The 20019-nt window shown below is 52.9% G+C and overlaps 1 protein-coding gene across 6 annotated transcripts; it reads right to left on the bottom strand.

The window, feature by feature from the left end:
- Positions 1-32: 32 nt before the first annotated feature.
- Positions 33-20010, bottom strand: COMT (catechol-O-methyltransferase). Of its 6 annotated transcripts, none has more exons than XM_049865195.1 (6): positions 19926-19999; positions 19313-19406; positions 6296-6569; positions 5082-5275; positions 4624-4755; positions 33-716 (listed from the first exon to the last, which is right to left on the bottom strand). In XM_049865195.1, exons 3-6 carry the CDS (start codon positions 6567-6569, stop codon positions 510-512), a joined length of 807 nt encoding a protein of 268 aa, XP_049721152.1. In that variant the 5' UTR covers positions 19313-19406; positions 19926-19999; the 3' UTR covers positions 33-509. The 6 variants fall into 6 exon arrangements, with proteins under 6 accessions (XP_049721152.1, XP_049721150.1, XP_049721154.1 ...); XM_049865193.1 differs by lacking the exon at positions 19926-19999 and adding an exon at positions 19825-19899; XM_049865197.1 differs by lacking the exon at positions 19313-19406 and having other exon boundaries at positions 19926-20010.
- Positions 20011-20019: the final 9 nt, after the last annotated feature.

The raw sequence follows: 20019 nt of genomic DNA, 5'->3' as shown, positions 1-20019 counted from the left end.
TGTATCTAAATATTTAGGTACTTTTAATTTCAATTTTATATTTTTCAGACATGATATTGGTGTGTAAGGTTATTACAGGTAGCTGTTTTTAGTAAAGTGATCAAGTTTTATTCTTAAAAACCAGATGTGTGTTATGAACGTTTGGTCCAAGTGCCATCACTGAAGCACTGCTGCCACCTGGTGATGGTGGATCTTGAGGACAGACTGAGTATACCCCTGATGAGTTTCCAAATATTCCCAACTTCCCCCAACTTCTTGCACCTAATGGATGCCTCTGTTAGCCGGAGGCCCTGCCCACCAGAGGCAGACCTGAAAGAAACCCTCTCAGAATGGCAGTATGGTGAATAGGCACCACCTCCAACCTGTTCTGGTTCAGTCTTTACAGGCAAATACCTTCCCAGACTCATTACAGTGATTCTGTACTGTGTGCCCCGTGGTGCTCTGTGATGTACCCGTGTGTGACAGCTTGGTGCAGCAGTGGAGAGCAGTGGACCAACCTGGGTGGGTGGTCAGGGCTGTGCTGGACCACTCAGACCTGGGCCCACATAGACGGCCTTCTCCAGGCCATCTTCCACCTGCCTGTACTCCAGGTATGAGGGGTAGTGTGTGCATTCAAAGCGATCACTCTGGCGCACATACGCCAGGAACTCTGGTGCTCCTGGGCAGATGACATTGTCGGCCAGCAACACCGTCCCCTTCTGCAACAGGCCACAGTCCTGCGGGGGACAGACAGAAGGGATGGGGTCAGGTGTGCCTGCCCAGCCCACCCTGGTCCTGTGGCTTGCGCCTTGGCTCCTCTCCCCTGCAGCCCTCCCTGCCACCCCATCTGAAGAGACTCTCCTCCGCTCTGTGCCCAGCAGCAACCACTGCTGGAAAAAAAGAGTTGTGCTGACAGTGAGTCCTGGTTATAGAACATCAGCTCCTCTGTTGGCTCCCGTATCCCCAGCCCCTAGAAGAGTGTATGGCACCCAATAGGTGCTCAGCAAATACTTGCTGGAGGAATGAGTGGAGGAGATGATGGGGCCAGGATTCAGACCACTGTGCCAACCCTAAGGCCAGTGGGTTCCTCATACCCCATGCCATCAACACGTGGCTCTTGAAACTGAGAGGTGCCTGAGGCCCAGGTGTGCAGGCTGCTGGGGCAGTAACAGACGCCAAGCCAGGATGCCAATCTGGTCTGACCAGGGTGATCATGCAGGACAGGGGGACAGGGTGGGTCCCCCACTGGCCAGCCAGCAAGGAAGAAAAGACCCTCTGGATACCCCAAGCTCCTGTGCTTCCAGACATCTCATGTCCACTGGTTCCTGGGGCCCTGGGAGGATACCCAGGTTACAGAGGGGAAACTGAGGATGGCAGCATGCCTCAGCCTGGGCTCTCTGTAGGAAAGAGGTGCACTGGACACACTAAAATGAGGGAAGTAACCTCTAGGCCACATGGTCTGGAGGGGAGCCATGTATGGGATGTGCGATTTCTCCAAGATATGGCGGGGGTGGAGGTGTGGGGGGGGGGTCTCTGCTTAAAGCAATAGAAGAAAAACCTTGAAAGGAAGTGTTTACCTGTGGGGGAGGGACAGGCCTGGGCGAGGGATAGGCAGCAGGCAAGATATCCTCAGGTAGCTTTGTTTTTGCAGATTTGACTATGGAAGCGTGTAGCTTTTTTACATAATCTAATATAAAAGTTGAAAAAAATCCCAAACATCGAAAGCAAAATCAAACAAATGAGCTTCAGTGATTGGCCCAACTGGATGGTGGGGCTGCTCGAGCCAGGACTCTACCTGTGCCCCTCCGGGGAGAGACCCTCAGGACAAACAGGCCTTATAGTGTCTTCACACTCCTGGTGGTGGCTCGGTCCCTTCCAGCCTGCTGTGGGCTGAGGGTACAGCTGCCGAGGCCAGAGTATGGCAAGCATACAACAGGTCACAAGGTTAAAGACCCTCTTTCCGCAGCCCCCCATGGTCCTGAATATCATACGAAGCACCAATATGAATTGTGATGTATTCTCTTAAAAAAAAATTCCCAGCTCCGTGGGCTGAAAAATTCTAGAACAACAAGCGGCCCAGGAGCAGCTCGCATCCACCCCAAGGCTTTGGAGGAATGGGTGGCACCTGGGATGGGGCAGGAAATGGGCAAGATGAGCCATGAACTGCTCCTATCAGGATTGTACCAGAAGGACTCAGGAGCCCAGTTGAAGAGGTGCTGCTGGTGGCACAGAGGGGACAATCTGACCGTAAGACTGAAGACATCAACAGATTGAAAAAGACATCAAACATTAAAAATGTGTGAATTAATCATGAACAAAGAAAGCAGCTTTGGCTATCTTAGGAGGAGGTGAGGGACCCTACTCGGTATTTTGAAAACTGGCCACAAGGGGGAGGAAGGCAGTGTCCATCCTACTTTCCCCAGACACCATGAGTCTCCTGAGAGAAGGATGCAGCCCACCCGGAGAACTGTGGCCAGAAGTGAGCCTCTGAAACGGAGCGGGCCATAGAGCTAGCCCTTGACACGGAGGGACTAGAGTGCCGAAGAATGTGTTAGCACTACAGGGAGGTGGAGTCTCTCCCTCGGCGTGTAGACTGGCCTTTGTGGCTCGCTTCTAATGAACAGAATAAGGTGGAAGTGACGGTGCATGGTTTTGGATTTGTTATTAGTTGCCGTTGAGTTGATTGTCTGTACATATTGAGTGACTCCACATGTGCAGAGTAGAAATGCTCCGTAAGGCTTTCAAGGCTGTGACCTTTTAGAAGCAGATTGCCAGGCCTGTCTTCCAAGGTGCTTCTGGGTGAGTTTGAAACGCCGACCTCTTGGCTAATAGCCGACCATTTAACCATTTGTTTTGCCCAGTTCTCCATGGATATGAGGTCATAAAAAGGCACTGTAGCTTCCTCTGTGTGTTCTCTCTTGAATCTCTTGTTTTGGGAGAAGCTAGCTGTCAAGGTCCCTGGGTGGCACAAATGGTTTGCACTCAACTACCAACCCAAAGGTTGGTGGTTCGAACCCATCCAGTGGCACCACAAAAGAAAGGTCTGGCAATCTGCTTCCATAAAGATTACAGCCAAGAAAACCCTGTGGAGTACAGTTCTACTGTGTAACACACGGGGTCGTCATGAGTTGGAATCAGTTCGGCAACAGGTTTGGTCTTATGTTGTGAGAATACTCAAGCAGCCTGCAGAGACACCCGTGTGACAAGGAACTGAGGTCTCCTTTGAGCAGCCATCCTTGATTCTTCAATTGCCACCTGCCCCCTCACCCTCCTCTGTTTTGCCGATGCTCACAGAGCCGACTGAGGAAGGGGTGACTGGGCCTCCACAGAGCCAGGCTTGCCCTCACCCAGCAGAAGCCAAAGGGCTGCAGAGTCCCAGCTGCAGGGCTTGGGAGCAAGTTTAAAAATCTATAGCCATTTCCAATTCATTATTTTCTTTCGAGATAATTACCCGCTTTGAACGAGCTGTGCTGAGGAAACTACTAGTTTCCTAGATACTGAACTGCAATATTTGCTGCTTTTCTATAAATACAGGCCCCTTAGTTACCACACAGCCCTGCTGTGGATCTTCTCCTGTGGGCTGCCAGATTCTATGCCCTTGATACCTGATTTCCAGTTCTGCACCCCTCGGCTGGGTGTGCTCCCCACAGCTGCCTTTGCAGAGCTTGTTCCATCCTTTCCATATCCAGGCCACTAAGGACCTGCTCTGCCCAGGTGCCCGGCCCCCCACATACGTGGCACCAGACCCCTTGGTGTGGAGGTCCTTGCTTGACCTCTGGACCATGGCTCAGGCGACTGTCCCCCTTGCGTTTGTGGTCCATGGTGCATGGCAGAGCATTCCCACATGTGCAAGACGGACAAATCAGGCATACGCCAGGTTGACTGCTGGGCAGGGTGGCCATGGCGGCCACAACCCCCTAGTGAAGACTCCATGTCCCTATTGCCTTGACCTGGCTGCCCAGGATAAGGACAGGTGATAAGTCATCAATATTAAAGGCCACAGGTCAGTTTATTAAGGGCCCACCCAATGCCCCAGGCTCCACCTACCTGGGGACCAAGGACAGGCCCCCAGTTACCACTGCTAGCCGCCTCAGAGGAGGCACGGTTGAGTCAAGGGCTCAGGGTCCTCGCTGGGTTGGGCTGGGTGAGCAGCTGTGTCAGAAGAGCAGGTAACACCGCAAGAGCTGCTTTCCTTTCTTGAGAGATCTGTTGCCTACTGTCTCATAGGCCGGGTGTCCAGTTGGCCACACTCACCTCCTCCCTGCTGCTGCACCTCAGAGGGCCCTCTCACTCTCTGCCCACCACCGCAGCACCTCGAAGGCTCAGGCATGCTGGCACCCACTGTCCCAGCTGGCTGCCTGGCCCCTGGCCGGGTGCCCTCTGCGCAGGCCCCCTTCTGCCTGCATCTCCACTCTCACCCTGGGGCTGCCTCTGGCCCTCGGACTCCTTGACCTCAGGCTGTGACTCGCCTGGTGGGGGCTGGGCAGCCCAGGTCCCCTGCTACCCACGCACTCCAGGACTGCTTTCAGGAAGGCTTCGGCCTGGGCACCTGCTCTGCACAGGGGCCTGAGGCAGACGACAGGCCAGACCTGGTGGTGTCCGTGCCCAGCAACAAGCACAGGGCAGAAGCCATGAGCAGCTCACCTCGAGGAGGAGTGTGTCTGGCAAGTACCGGTCCTTCCAGTGATCGAGAAAGACCATGTCCAGCGTGTCCACATCATGCTTCTTTTTTAGCTGGGGGATAACATCCTGGGATGCCCCAACCAGAACTGTTACCTAGAAGATGGCAGCCCTGTCAATGTCCAGCACCTCTGTCCCTCCAGCCCCTGGCAGTCCTGCCCAGAGAACTTGCATGGGCAGAAGAAAGGACCCTGCCTGGACACCCATCTCAGTCCTCACCCCTCCCATGCAGGGTTGGGAGTCTCCTGATCTGTAGGACAGGGCACCCAGACCACCCTCACAGAGCTGTGGAGTGACATGAAACCATCCTGGGAAACACCCTGAGGCACAATGGACTGAGGTGGCCTCCCTACTCACCTACTTCATCCCCTAGCTTCAGCATCCACCTCTGTAACACGGGCAGTGAGGAGGGAACGTGGTACCTTGTCCTGCAGGCCAGCGAAGTCCAGCATCTGCTGGGTGATGGAGGCACAGACAGGGTTCAACTCTATGGTGAGCAAGCGGGCACCGGGCTGCAGCAGGCGGGCCATGCGCACGGCCGAGTAGCCGCAGTAGGCGCCCAGCTCCAGCAGTACCATAGGACGGCGCTCCTGTACCACCTCATCCACGATCAGGCCTGGGGAGGAGGTGGGGGGATGCTGAGTCAGACCCAGGTGCAGGCCCATGGAAGCCCCGCTGAGGAGTCCACATCTCCAGTCCTGGTACCAGTGTCTCTCCCCAGTGCCTGGCCCACCTTCCCACCCCTCACTAGTTGCTGGAGGATCTTTTACTCCCTTGGAGGCCTAGCTCCAAGGACCTGCTCCCCACGGTCCCTCATGCCTTTTCACACGCCAGTCCTCCCTTTCCCACTCGCCTGGCTCCTTCCAAATCATCTTCACCCACAGCTGTCTTCTCTGGAAGCCCTACCCGCCAAGTTGCAGTTGGAGCTGCCTGGGCATTCATGAACTGGACACTGTCAGGGGCTCTAAGAGGGCAGGACGGGGTCTGTGACATCTTTGTCCCCAGGGCCCAGCTCCAGGGATTTGGGACAACACACACCTGGCTGGGGTCCAGGACGGAGGCAGGCCTTGGGAGGGTTGGGGGACCTTCACCCCACCCCGTGGTGCCTGCTTTACCGGCCCAGGCCTCTCAGCCACAGGGCTGTGGGTGCATGCCTGACCCTGGACACCCCAGAGCCCAGTGCCTGCCCTTCCTGGAGCCTGGCTCTGTGGGACAGTGTGGGTGTGGGGCCTGAGCCTCTGACAGCATAGTCCCGAGTTGGGCTGTGCAGCAGCTGCTCAGAGCCATCCCCGGGGAGTAAGGAGGAGTGAGGATGGGAAGTGCTGTGCGTGGGCTGCACTCTTCTTGGCAGAAATAAGAAACATCTCCCATGTCCTTCCTGTCCACAGGACCTGGATACAAAGTCCCTGCGGTGTCCCGCTGGCAGGAGGTGTCCTGGTCTGCACAACCTTTGCCCCTTTCACCTCTGCCCTCAGCTAGGGGGGCCAAAGGAGCAGGAGGCAGGGCCTGCAGCTTGGGCACCCAGGGCTCCAGACCACCGGAAAGCGGGGCGCTAACATGCCTCTCCCATCAGGACTATGGAGTCGGCCCAGAGGACCCACTGCCCTCCCCCTCGCAGCCCACACCGGGTGCTTACCTTTCTTGTCACCCACGTTCATGGCCCACTCCTTCTGTGAGCAGTAGGTGTCAATGGTGTCCAGCACGCTCTGTGGGTCTCCGGGCTGTGCATGCTGCTGCACATAGCGCAGAATACGCTGCTCCTTGCTGTCGCCCATGACCAGGTTGCGGACTGGCTCCAGGAAAAATTCGTTCCACAGGATCATGTACCAGCCTTGGTTGCGGCGCCACAGGAAGAGCAGCACCAGGCCCAGCAAAGCAGTGGCTAGCAGCAGGGAGGAGCCCTCTAGCATCTGTGGGGGAGGGAGAGGGTGGGGGCAGTAAGCAAGGAATTCATAGGAGAAGGGAAGAGGTGGGGAGGAGGAGGGACAAAGAGGGAGCAGTAGACGGGAGGGAGGAGGGGGGAGGACAGGGTAGAGCTGGGAGTCCACGGAGGAGAAGAAAAGGGGGGCAGGAGGAGGGAGGCTCTGTGACCTCAGGCAGCACTCAAAGCCCCTTGGGCATTTCATGTAGATCTCACCCTTCCTGACTCTCTCGCTCACTCCTCAGTTTGACGGTGCCTGGAGGCCACCCGGCAGGGTGCTACCATTACTCATTACTCCCATTATGCTGACGGAGGGGGGGGGGCGTGGTCACTAGCCATGCCAGGCCTTCTTACCCCACCCAGCTCTGCCCTGAGCAAACCTCCTGTCAGGTGATCCCTGGGGGAGGGGCAGGCTCTGCAAAGAGGACCCCCACCCCCACCCAGCTTCCTACCTCTGGGGTGCACTCTCCAGGCTACCTTAGAGAACACCAATCAGAGGGGTAGGGGGCTGGCCCAGGGCAAGGGCAGCCTTTCCAGAGCCAAAGACACACCTTGCAGAAATTGCCAGGTAAGGCCCCAGGCAGTCTCCCAAGGGCCGGCTCCCCAACCTGGCACATTCAAGCTCTGGAACAAGAAGGATGAGCCCTAGAGTCCAGTGAGACACTCGAGGCCGTGGCAGCTGGCTGCAGGTGGCACGTGCAACTGCACAGCCTACTCCTGGAAGTGGCTCTTTGGGTGGTAAGACAGGAAGGTACCAGTGGGAGTAGACTTGCACACCCCTTCTCTAGCTTGGTGGCAAAGCTGATCTAATTGGGACAGAATTTCTTTTTCCTTTAGCTAACGCTGTTGAGTAGCTAAAGCAAATGGAAGAAATGATGAAGTAAAAGAGCTGAACAGAAGATTTCAAAGGGTGGCTCAGAAAACCAAAGTATCATCATGAAATGGCAAAGACCTGGAGTTAGAAAACCAAAAGGGACGAACACACTTGGCATCTGTCAAGCTTAAAGAACTGAAGAAAAAATTCAAGCCTCAAGTTGCAACAGTGAAGGATTCTATGGGGAAAACATTAAACAACGTGGCAACCATCAAAAGAAGATGGAAAGAACACACAGAGTCACTGTACCAAAAGAATTGGTCAATGGTCAACCTATTCAGGAGGTAGCATATAATCAGGAACCGATGGGACTGAAGGAAGAGGTTCAAGCTGCACTGAAGGCACTGGCAAAAAGCAAGGCTGCAGGAATAGACGGAATACCAGGTGAGATGGCTCAAGAAATGGATGCAGCGCTGGAAGTGCTCACTCATCTATGCCAAGAAATCTGGAAGACAGATACACGGCTAACCGACTGGAAGAGATCCATATTTATGCCTATTCCCAAGAGAGGTGATCCAACCGAATGTGGAAATTATCCAAAAATATCATTAACATCACATGCAAGTTAACTTTTGCTGAAGATCATTCAAAAACGGCTGCAGCAGTACATCCACAGGGAACTACCAGAAATTCAAGCCATATTCAGAAGAGGACGCGGAACGAGGGATATCATTGCTGATGTCAGATGGATCCTGGTTGAAAGCAGAGAATACCAGAAGGATGTTTACCTGTGTTTTACTGACAGTGCAAAGGCATTTGACTGTGTGGACCACAACAACTTATGGATAACATTGCGAAGAATGGGAATCCCAGAACACTTAATTGCGCTCATGAGGAACTTGTACACAGATCAAAAGGCAGTCATTCCAACAGAACAAGGGGATACTGCATGGTTTAAAGTCAGGAAAGGTGTGTGTCAGGGTTGTCTCCTTTTACGGTACTTATTCAATCTGTATGCTAAGCAAATAATCCAAGGAACTGGACTATATGAAGAAGAACGTGGCATCAGGTTTGGAGGAAGGCTCATTAACAACCTGCATTATGCAGATGATACACCTTGCTTGCTGAAAGTGAAGAGGACTTGAAGCACTTATTGATGAAGATCAAAGACTATAACCTTCAGTATGGATTACACCTCAATACAGAGAAAACAAAAATCCTCACAACTGGACCAATGAGCAACATCATGATAAACGGAGAAAAGACTGAAGTTGTGAAGGATTTCATTTTACTTGGATCCACAATCAACAGCCATAGAAGCAGCAGTCAAGAAATCAAACAGCACATTGCACTGGGCAAATCTGCTGCAAAAGATCTCTTTAAAGTGTTAAAAAGCAAAGACCTCACCTTAAACACTAAGGTGCGCCTGACCCAAGCCTTGGTGTTTTCAATCACCTCCTATGCATGCGAAAGCTGGACAATGAATAAGGAAGACTGAAGAAGAATTGACGCCTTTGAATTGTGGTGCTGGTGAAGAATACTGAATATACCACTGACTGCCAAAAGAACAAACAAATCTGTCTTGGAAGCAGTACAACCAGAATGCTCCTTTAGAAGCAAAGGTGGCAAAACTGCATCTCACATACTTTGGACATGTTATTAGAAAGGGTCAGTCCCTGGAGAAGGACATCATGCTTGGTAAAGTAGAGGGTCAGTGAAAAAGAGGAAGACCCTCAACGAGACAGACTGACATAGTGGCTGCAACAATGGGCTCAAGCGTAACAATGATTGTGAGGATGGCGCAGGACCAAGCAGAGTTTTGTTCTGTTGTACATAGGGGCACTATGAGTCGGAACCCACTCGATGGCACCTAACAACAACAATCACCAACAAAAACTGTAGCCTGAGTATGCCTGAGGTCCAGGTATCCAAGTCCCCTTCCAGAGGCCGGCCTTGAGAAGAAGGTCCAAAGGGCCACAGGTCGTCTGCCCAGGATGTCCCCTAGTCCAGGACAGTCTCATTGTCCGCAACGGCGAAGTCCTGCAGCCACGGCTCCTGATGAAAAGCTGGGAGAAATGTACCCCTTTGCTCAAGCCATGTATTTCCCAAAAGAACAATTTATAAGTCGGGAAATAACATATAACATCAAGGGCTGGTTTACAAAATACACATACAAATCCATATAAAAATGATGACCCAAGAGAAACACAAGTAAAGGCGGCAGATACACAGTTTACAGAAAAAGCCGGAAGCCCTAGCAGGCCCAGGTGCTGACTGCCCGGAGAGCCTGGGTGTCGTCTCACAAAGCGACCAGCCCACCTAGGTCAGCAGGCCACTGCCAAGAGATCCCAGGGCCTGCACCTCGCCAAGGAGGATGACTGTGTCCCCCACAGGGCAGGATTCCGAGGTATGACATACCACGGCACAGTCTGTAAGTACCAGGTGTTTCTCTCCTGGGATGACAAGAAATGAACAGTTAGAGTGGCGCACAGGTTTGACATGGCTGCACTTGTCTTGCTCCTTTCTGCGTGGTCTGGATTTCTTAAGGATGCGCCTGTGTTGCTTTGTTTATTACTTTACAGGCAATTCCCAGATTATGAACGAGTTTCTCTGTTCTTAAATTTGTCTTCAACCAGAATTTGTACATAAGTCAGGACAATTAGGTACACCTCCTATCTAAAGTCAGTTAGTCAAATGTTTTTAGCGTATAGTATATGGTGTACCTTTCTATGCATAAAAAAATGAAACACTTCCAGATATACTAAAACATCTTTAACATACCAAAAACACCAAACCCACTACTGTCGAGTCGATTCCAACTCATAGCGACCCCACAGGACAGAGTAGAACTGCCCCATAGAGTTTCCAAGGAGCACCTGGCAGATTCGAACTGCTGACCTCTTGGACAGCAGCCGTAGCACTTAACTACTACACCACCAGGGTTTCCTCTTTAACATGATACAGTAATAATAACACTTTGATGCGATCACAAAGTAGTGCCCGTTTTGTTATTACAAACTGTTGTCTGTATCTAGCATTTTTAATATAATAGGCTTTTCATAACTACAGCTTGTACATAAGTCAGATGTTTGTACTGGGGACTGCCTTATTAATATAACTGTTATTTGGGTGGTGAGATAATGGGCTATTTTCATTCTCTGTACTAAAAGAATCTAGTAATTGTTAGAAATCAATATCAAAACTAAGAAGAGATACAGTGAATTTTTTTGTGTACACTGGAGTTATGAATTATAAATCCCAATCTCTGCAATAGGAGAGACCAGTCCCTGGGGGATATCATAGTTGGTAGAGTACAGGGGCAGCAAAAAAGAGGAAGGCCCTCAACAGGATGGATTGACACGGTGGCTGCAACAATGGGCTCAAACACAGCAATGACTGTGACAATGGCGCAGGACTGGGCAGTGTTTGGTTCTGTTATGTGTAGGTTCACTACATGTCGGAACCAACTCGATGGCACCTAACAACAATCCCTGTAATACTTGAATTGTGTAAGAATTTGGCCTTTTAATCTCTAAATTTCAATCTCTAAATCTCTAGGTTTGTCTGTTTATAAATTTACACCTTTGTGAACAGGCAGGGACAGAGCTTGTTTTTCTGGGCCCTGCCTGCTGCTCACACCGGAGGCCGGGAAGGTAGCATCACCTTGTCAATACAGCCTCAGCACACAACTAAGGGCAGATGAAGGCCCTTTCTACCTCCTGTCAGGAGGGGATGGAGGCTCTGACAGGCAGGGAACCTCCAGAACCGATCTGGGGAGAAAGCAGTTCTGACCACTGTGCCCATCAGATGGTGTGACCCCTCGGTCTCAAGCTGTGGTCCTTGCAGGAGCCTGAGAAGGTGGTGGGTGACGATGAGGAGTTGGGAGAAATAAGGATGCCCTTCTGGCTGAGCTGGCAGGCCCTGTGGTGGGCTTCCCAGTGCTCACACTTCTACAGGGTGAGGCTATACCTCATACCTTCTCCTGCATCTCCACCCAACCAAGCCCTGGGTCTTCACATGGGCTCCGGGGCTGGGGACACCAGTGGTACTTCAGCATGCGTGAACCCTCCAAAAGCCAAGATCATGGACTAGCTCATGTCTGGATAGATGGCCAGGGTCACAGCTCCACAGCAACCCTGAGACCCCAGCCCCTTCAGAGTCCCCATATGCCCCCAAGTCCCTATTCTGACACCCCCCCCTTCCTGGAAAGGGGCTCCAGGAGTGGCTCCAGTGCCTGGGGGGCTTAACTTCCCACCTCACATGTCCCCCCCAGCCGCCCCCCAGGAGAGTCCAGGGGTTCTCGGGAGCAGGAGGACCGAGGCCTGGAGGGGAGGGACTGGCTGGCCATTGCCCACACTGCCTCCTGAAGTCCTCGTCCATGCTAACAGCTTCATCCTTCCCCCATTTTTTAACCAGAGTAAGGGGAAGGAGCTGATATTTCCCCAGCATCCTGTGTCCTCAGCCTTGGCTCTGGCCTCGGGGCAGGGAGCAGTACTTGGAGCACCTGCTCACTGAGTTCTGGACATGGCTGAGGGGGCTAGGCCTTTACCACAGCCTCTGCAAATGACAAATTAATTCCATCGTGACAGCGTGAACTTCAACACAGGGTTGCCTGCGACATGCTGTGCAGAAACCCTGAGCGTGGTAAGGCTGGGCAAGTGGATGGGGCAGCCCTGCCCCAACACTGCCCAGCTCCTCTGGGCACCATCCACCTGTGGAAGTTCAGTCTCTGAAGGGTAACAGCGCGGTCTGGGTCATCCCGCCTGTCTTAGTTATCTAGTGCTGCTATAACAGAAATACCACAAGTGGACACTTTAACAAAGAGAAATTTATTCTCACAGTCTAGGAGGCTAGAAGTCCGAATTCAGGGTGCCAGCTCCAGGGAAAGGCTTTCTCTCTCTGGAGGAAGGTCCTTATCATTAATCTTCCCCTGGTCTAGGAGCTCCTCAGCACAGGGACCCGGGTCCAAAGGATGCACTATTCTCCTGGCTCTTGTTTCTTGGTGGTATGAAGTCCCCATGTCTCTCTGCTCACTTCTCTCTTTTATATCTCAAAAGAGATGGCTTAAGATACAACCTAAATGTGTAGATTGATTCCTGCCTCGTTAACATAACTGCTACTAATCCCACCTCATTAATATCACAGAGGTAGGATTTACAATACAAAGGAAAATAACATCCTACGACAAAATGGTAGATAATCACACAATATTGGGAATTATGGACTAGCCAAGTTGACAGATAATTTTGGGGGACACAATTCAAATTCGCCAAGCATCTCAGAACCAGGAGAGCTGCTTTCTGCCCAAACCACCGGGGCAGTGAAGTCAAACATACTCCCCCCAGCAAGAACCCCAGGGTGCTCCAAAGCCATTGCAGCAAGCCTTGATGTACTCAGGTCCCCAGGGATGGGGCTCTGTGTCCACTCCCACTAACCATGGGGTTTCAGGTCTGCTGCCACGAAAGGAAAGTGGACCAGCCAAAGCCCCCCTAGAGAAGAAAAAAAGAGTGGATAAAAAACCCAGGCCAGGAGTCGCAGCTACAGGAGCCACTGTGGGCTGGGACAGCCATCCATCCGTAGCGTTTGGAGCAGGCCTGTTTCTAAGGCTGCTGGACATACAATCCAGATAGCCACTGTCCCAGGAGAAGTGTCAGCTGCTGCCCTACACCCACGTCACTGAATGTGTCCCCAACTGCCCTACCCCCACCACACTTGAATCAAAGTGAAGTCAGCCCTCGGGGGCCTCACAATTCACCTATCACTTTCTGCATCACTGCAGAAATTACTGGCAATTTGGCCAAAGCCAAGAATATCACCCAATGGCAGTGCCCCCAGCTCCTCACCTTGGGCCGCTGTGGACTTGGCACCTGTTGAGATACACCCAAGTCTGTGTTCTACCTTTCTCCTGTCTCGGCAGGGCGCCCAGGCCACAGAGAGAGCAGGGGAAGGGGTTCTTCCCCTCATCCCAGGGAGACAGACTCCCATCAGGGGCCAAGGTGGAAGCACAATGCTGCTCCAGGCCCTCCCTGTTCCAAAAAGGAAAGGGGACTTGGTGTTCCCTGTAGGAAGTAGGGCCCAGAAAAACAACCTTAGTGCTGTCTCCCTCAGGGACAGGGACACTCAAGAGAGCCTCCCTGCCAGCCGCCACTGCCCAAGGCGTCCTGCCCTGCCTGCCTCATGGAGCTCTGGCTCCTGTGCACACTCACCTCCAGCCCCACTCCCACATGCATGCTCACCTCCAGCTCCAGGTGCACAATCATCTCCCACTTTGCTCCCCTCCCCTCCTGAGGGCTTGCTTACACTTCTAGGCTACCGCTGCCCCTGGGGCAGGGGAGGCACCTTCCTTATCACCACAGAAGCTGCTCACACCTAGCACTTCCTACTCACAGCAGGGATCAGCCACATCCACGTTCTCACTGATGGCATGCAGATCTGGGCTAGGGGCAGCCGGCTTTCCACAAATGGCAACAATAACCGCCCCTCAATAAACCTCCCTATGAGCCTGACGGGAAACCCTGGTGGTGTAGTGGTTAAGTGCTAAGGCTGCTAACCAAGAGGTCGGAAGTTTGAATCCGCCAGGAGCTCCTGGGAAACTCTATGGGGCAGTTCTACTCTGTCCTATAGGGTCGCTATGAGTCAGAATTGACTCAACGGCAGCGGGTTTGGTTTTTTGGGTTATGAGCCTGATGATCTTGAGTAGTCTTCCTGCGAGGACATCCCCCAAAGCCAGGATTCTGGAGGATCTCCCATCACCACTCGTCCTCCTCGGATGCTCTGTGCAGCTGCGCTGAGACCCGCAGGTAGGTGACTGCCACCCAGAGCTCTGGATCCCAAACCAACCATTCCATGATCCAGGACATGCCTCTGCGACCAGTGTGACTCGTCGCATCCAGCCTGACACACAGGTAAACGTCATCAAAGCAGGCCTGCATGTGGGTGTGCCTCCCTTCGTCCCGTGGGTCTGCCCCTTCTTCTCTAGAATGCCACAGCCTGGTAGCTGCTCACGAGACAGGGAATGAGCTTCTCTTCTTGGGAAGGACACTCAAAGGATACTACAATGACCCCCACGGGGCCAGGAAGACAGTCCACAGATGCTGTGAGGCAGACGGCAAAGCTGCTAGCTCCCTGCTCAAGGTGCCTGAGTCACTCAGCCTTTTCCTAATTATGCAGATGTGAGAAGGACCAGAATGTCACGCCATGCATGATCAGGCAGGAGCCTCGACCAAGAGCTGCAAAGAGCTGCCTGGGACAGTGGCGCCAGAGCAGGGACCTCGCCCAGCTCAGTGGTGGGGAGTGAGGGCGGCTGGCGTCAGCTCCAATCGCTTCTCCTGCATGTCTGGGGGCTGAGGCTTCCGCAGACCTGTCCAGGCTGCACTAAAGAGCCCCTCAGCTCACTCTTGGCCTCTCTCCATCTGTCTCCTCCAGCTGCCCACTTAGAAAGACTCCAGGATACTACGCATCGATAAAGAACAATGATGAAACCGTGAATCATTTCGTAACATGGAGGAATCTGGAAGCCATTATGCTGAGTGAAATTAGTCAGTTGCAAAAGGACAAATACTGTATAAGACCACTATTATAAGAACTCAAGAAATAGTTTAAACAGAGAAGAACATGTTCTTTGACAGTTATGAGACAGGGGAGGGAGAGGGGTTTTCATTAATTAGATAGTAGATAAGAACCATTTCAGGTGAAGGGAAAGACAACACACAATACAGGAAAGGTCAGTACAACTGGACTAAACCAAAAGCAAAGAAGCTTCCTGAATAAACTGAATGTTTCGAAGGCCAATGTAACAGGGGCAGGGGTTTGGGGACCACAGTTTCAGGGGACATCTAAGTCAACTGGCATAATAAAATCTATTAAGAAAACATTCTGCATCCTACTTTGGAGAGTGGCATCTGGGGTCATAAACGCTAGCAAGCGGCCATCTAAGATGCATCAATTGGTTTTAACCCACCTGGAGCAAAGGAGAATGAAGAACACCAAGGACACAAGGTAATTACAAGCCCAAGAGACAGAAAGGGCCACAAACCAGAGACTACATCAGCCCAAGACCAGAAGAACTAGATGGTGCCCAGCTACAACCGATGACTGCCCCAACGGGGAACACAACAGAGAACCCCTGAGGGAGCAAGAGAGTAGTGGGATGCAGACTTCAAGTTCTCGTAAAAAGACCAGACTTAATGGTCTGAGACTAGAAGGACTCCGGAGGTCATGGTCCCAGACCTTCTGTTAGCCCAAGACAGGAACCATTCCCAAAGCCAACTCTTCAGACAGGGATTGGACTGGACAATGGGATAGAAAATGATACTGGTGAAGAATGAGCTTCTTGGATCAAGTAGACACATGAGACTATGTTGGCCATCTCCTGTCTGGAGAGGAGATGAGAGAGCAAAGGGGGTCAGAAGCTGGCCAAATGGACACGAAAAGAGAGAGTGGAGGGAAGGAGTGTGCTGTCTCACTAGGGGAAGAGCAATCAGGAGTATATAACAAGGTGTATATAAATTTTTGTATGAGAAACTGACTTGATTTGTAAACATTCACTTAAATCACAATAAAAAAAAAAGCTCCAGGGCAGAGTATGCGCTGTCACCAGTATACCGGCATGGAGGGACCACAAACCCCACAGGCTGTCTGGGGTGGAGAGGGGTTTGAATCTGGGACTCCTCCAGGGGTTCTGTCCCACTCTGCCTTTCTGGCCTCTGTCCAGCAGTTGACTGGCTCTAGTGAGCACTGCCAGGTACATATTCTCTCCAAGGTCGAGATGACCTTCTGGGTAGGCTATGCTCACTGTGGACGGGATGACTAGGAGGCAGGATGTTCCCGCAGCACAGCGGGGTTGCAGGCTCGTCCTTTCACTGACAAGCCTCAGTTTCCTCATTTGTAAAATGGGATGATACTCCCACCTCTCCAGACTGTTGGGGGGCAAACTACAATCCTGTTCATGAAGTATTTTGTACATGCGTGTCCCATGCAAGTGTGTCAGAGGAACGCAGCTTGAGCACCACACAGGCAACTGGGCTCTCAGATTCAGACCTGGACCCTCTGCAGGCAGAGCAGGGCACTCCCCTGAGGCTGCCTGTGCTGAGGGGGTGGCTGCTCTGTGGTGGCTGCAAGGGCTCACACTGGCTTCTGTTTCTCTTTGTGCTTTGTAGCCAGAGAGTTTATAACTTTTGTCAGCTAGAATTTTTCTTTTTTCATTTAATATATCCACTCGGAGCAATGGTGGCCCAGTGGTTAAGAGCTATGGCTGCTAGCCAAAAGGCTGGCAGTTCAAATCCACCAGGCGCTCCTTGGAAACTCTATGGGGCAGTTCTACTCTGTCCTATAGGGTCCCTATGAGTCAGAATTGACTTGACGGCAACGGGTTTTTGGTTTGGAGCTGACACTCATCTTTCTTTAAAAGAACTGGAAGGATCTTTCATCAATATATTGCAAGTAAGCATCCGAAAAAGGATTTACCAAGACGCTTGAAAAATTCTTCAAAAATATGAAGTCACTGCACAACCTGGTTTCTCGGCTCCTTAAAAAAACTCATAAACAATAACTAGAAAAGACTCTGACCCCCTTGCAAAGACACTTGCTACATCTTTGCCTGGACCTGGAATCTGTTGCTGTGCCCAATCTCACCATGGTCTCTACCCGAGGAGGGTGGACACATCCACCTCTGTCCACACGTGGCTTCCTGCTCGAGGAGCCAAGGAGGAGCAAGATGGCACTTCTGCGAGGCTGCGGTGGGAGTAACCGAGAATGCACCGGGCCATGGTGCTCTCGAGCTGCTTGGGCCAGGCTCCACCCCCCACCCCGGACTGTGTGTCCCCTATGTTCCCCGATGGGTCAGCATGCAGCATCCGCCCCTCAGTGGCATTCAGAAAGAAAGGCCACTAGCCATTTAGGGAGCACTGCCCTTGTCATTTCTGAACATGTAATTGTCACTAAGGACAACAACCACTGATGTACTCACTGACAACCACCAAGGCCCCGGTGTGTCCAGCACTCATGCTGCATCCTGCCCTCATGGATCTGGCAGCATAGTGGGCAGAGACAGGCACGGAGCCACAGGCTCACTGAGGACCAGGAAACATGGGGGTTGGTGTCAGGGAAGAGGCTGAGGTGTAAACATTTAAACCCAGCCCCGTTCTGCACACAGATTGCCCAGGAGACTGGGGAATCCCTACCTGGAGCTTTCTGAACAGGGCTGGATACCCCTTCTCAGCAAAGGCTGGAACCAGAGGGTCTTGTCTGAGAGGAGAAAGGGGGACCCAGAAAGACAGAGGCCGGGAGTGCCAGTCCGGGTCCTCAGAGATGAAGTGGAGCAATGTTAGGTGAGGCTGCACACAGGCGCACCCCAGCAGAGCCCTGCGGACAGGCAGGAGGACACACGGAATCCACCTGGGGGCTGGGGGGTGGGAGGGAAGGAGCTCAAAGGCCTGTGGGCACCCACGTGCTGCAGCCTGGCCAGTCACTTCTGTAGACCACAGGCCTGGCCACTCACCTCCACTTGGCTTCTAGAACCCAAGGGAGCGGTGGGAAGCATAAAGGCCACAAAATACCCAGTCAATTCCAGCGCTCGGGAGCTGGGGCCATCATCCCTCTCTCTTGCCTCCCTGCCCAATCATACAAGAATTTTCTATTTCTTCAACCCACAAAGAGTAACGGGGAGCCAGGACACTCAGTCACCTGTCCCTGTGAGGCCTGAGAAGAGGGAGGAAAGGGAACCTGCACTGGGAACCATGTAAAGCAGAGGCTGGCAAACTTTGGCCACAGGCCTTATCTGCCTGCTGTCTGTGGTTAAAAGCTTTATCAGAACACAATTCATTCCCATACATACCGTCTATGGCTGCTTATGCCCTATAATAGCAGAGCTGAGTAGTTGCAAGAGTCGTTGAGGCCCAGGGCAGGGAGCAGCAGAGTCAGGGAAGTTAACAGATCAGCCTCTCTAGGCTCCCTCTCTCCGCCTGCAGCCTCCTGCCAGCTCTCCTGAGTTGTAACGGAACAAGAAATCTGAGCTGGCACAGCCTTAAATTCCGCAGTGGGGCCCTGCCACTCCAGGCACAGGGGAAGGTCTTTCACACGCTGTGCATGCCCTGTGTGCCAGGCACTGGGCCACGAATAGCTGTGACTGGCATCACAAGTGAGACAGAGCACCCACAGTGCTGTATTCTTTACCTGGCTTCCTCGCCTACAGCATGTATTGAAAAATCATTTCCTTTGCTCAGATCCTCACCCCACCCCACCCCAGCTTTGTATTTGAATCCTACTTTTGGTTGCAGGTTTTATGTAAACCCCATTGCGCCTGTATAGCATCATTAAGAATGTTGTTGACATAACTTGTATGAACTCCCTACTTGTAAACCCCTTTAAAAGTAACTTGCCTGCCCGCCCTTGGCAAGCAGTCCTGGAGGCAGCAGCAGCTCTGACTGACTCCATTTCCTTGTACAATGAAATAAAAGTGCCTTCCTGTTCTCCCACCTTGGTCTCTCCTATTGGCCTATACAAGTCATGCCAGCAAGAACCTGAGGTTTCCAACAAGTAACACAACCACTCCCACAAGCTTGTTTTGCAGACAAGAAAACTGAGCCCCCAGAGTTTGGTGGGCAAAAGAGAGTGGGCTGGCCAAGAACTAGGCAGAGAGGGCAGAGTGGAAAGGGTGCCTTTGTAGGGGTGGAAATACCCGCTGGGTGAGCGTCCAGGGAGGGATGGTTGACATCTGCCCCACAGGATGGTCCTGCGGGCCAGAACTGAGGCCTGCTCTCTGTCTGGGAGCTGGGAGATTTCTCCTGAGGACCCGTCTGGGGAGGACCCCTGCGTCTGGCAAGGACCCCACAGGGCAGCTCCTGACCCCAGCTGTACCCTTTCAGAGCCCAGAGCAGCCCTGGTTCCCGCCCTGTCCCTCAGGCGGCAGCCTCTCTGACCTTTGGCGTCTCCGTCCTCAAAGGCCAGGGGACCGCAGGCGCGAGCCCCTCCCACGCCCCGTCAGAGTCCGTTCAGGAGGCCGCGGGGCAGGCACTGTGGGCAGTTCACACAGGTCCCTCAGGCTGGGTCACACGTAAAAATAAATAGCAACAGGACACAAAGTCCCTGGCTGGAAAATCCCGAAATGCTGGTCTGTTAGCAAGTCAGCCTAGTGCCACTTCCCCTTTCCCGTAACATTCCCACGTGAGTCCCCCACGCACTACCCAGACCACAGTTTCCTGGGGGGTGGCCTTTCCCTAACAGGAAAGGCCCCTGGGGGCCACCCCACGGCCTCCGGGAGGAACCTGTTGGGTAGAACACTAAGTCTCTAGTGCCTAGGACTCCGCAGACCCTGCCCCTGCGCCCCACCATTCTCCCGGCCCGATGTGCCCTCCTAGGGGTCTGATCCTAACCCAAGGACCAAGCGTGACACTCCCACGGCGTACCAGGTCCTGACGGCCACCACCCTTACCTGGGTTGAGGCCCTCCCCAGGTCCGTATCCGGGACTTCCGAGTCTGTCCCTCCCATCCCCCGGGTCCGCACGCCGCTCGGCGCGGTTCCGGCGCACTCACCGCGCCATCAGCCGTATGCGCTCTAGTTCCGCGGACTCGCCCGAGCCGGCGCAGGCAGCGCCGTGGGCAACCCCGGCTGCCGAGAGGGCCCGCG

The sequence above is a fragment of the Elephas maximus genome, chromosome 22, assembly GCF_024166365.1.
Source record: "Elephas maximus indicus isolate mEleMax1 chromosome 22, mEleMax1 primary haplotype, whole genome shotgun sequence".
Lineage (NCBI taxonomy): Eukaryota > Metazoa > Chordata > Mammalia > Proboscidea > Elephantidae > Elephas > Elephas maximus.
This window is presented reverse-complemented; position numbering and strand designations above follow the sequence as displayed.

What these genes read in the sequence shown, in the direction of transcription:
- COMT (XM_049865191.1), bottom strand. Translation starts at nt 19,881, where the DNA reads ATGGGAGGGACAGACTCGGAAGTCCCGGATACGGACCTGGGGAGGGCC. An exon ending in TGGGGAGGGCCTCAACCCAG is followed by an intron (nt 6,570 to 19,824) that starts GTAAGGGTGGTG and finishes CCTCCCCCACAG; the next exon opens with ATGCTAGAGGGCTCCTCCCT. An exon ending in GAACGTGGGTGACAAGAAAG is followed by an intron (nt 5,276 to 6,295) that starts GTAAGCACCCGG and finishes CCTCCTCCCCAG; the next exon opens with GCCTGATCGTGGATGAGGTG.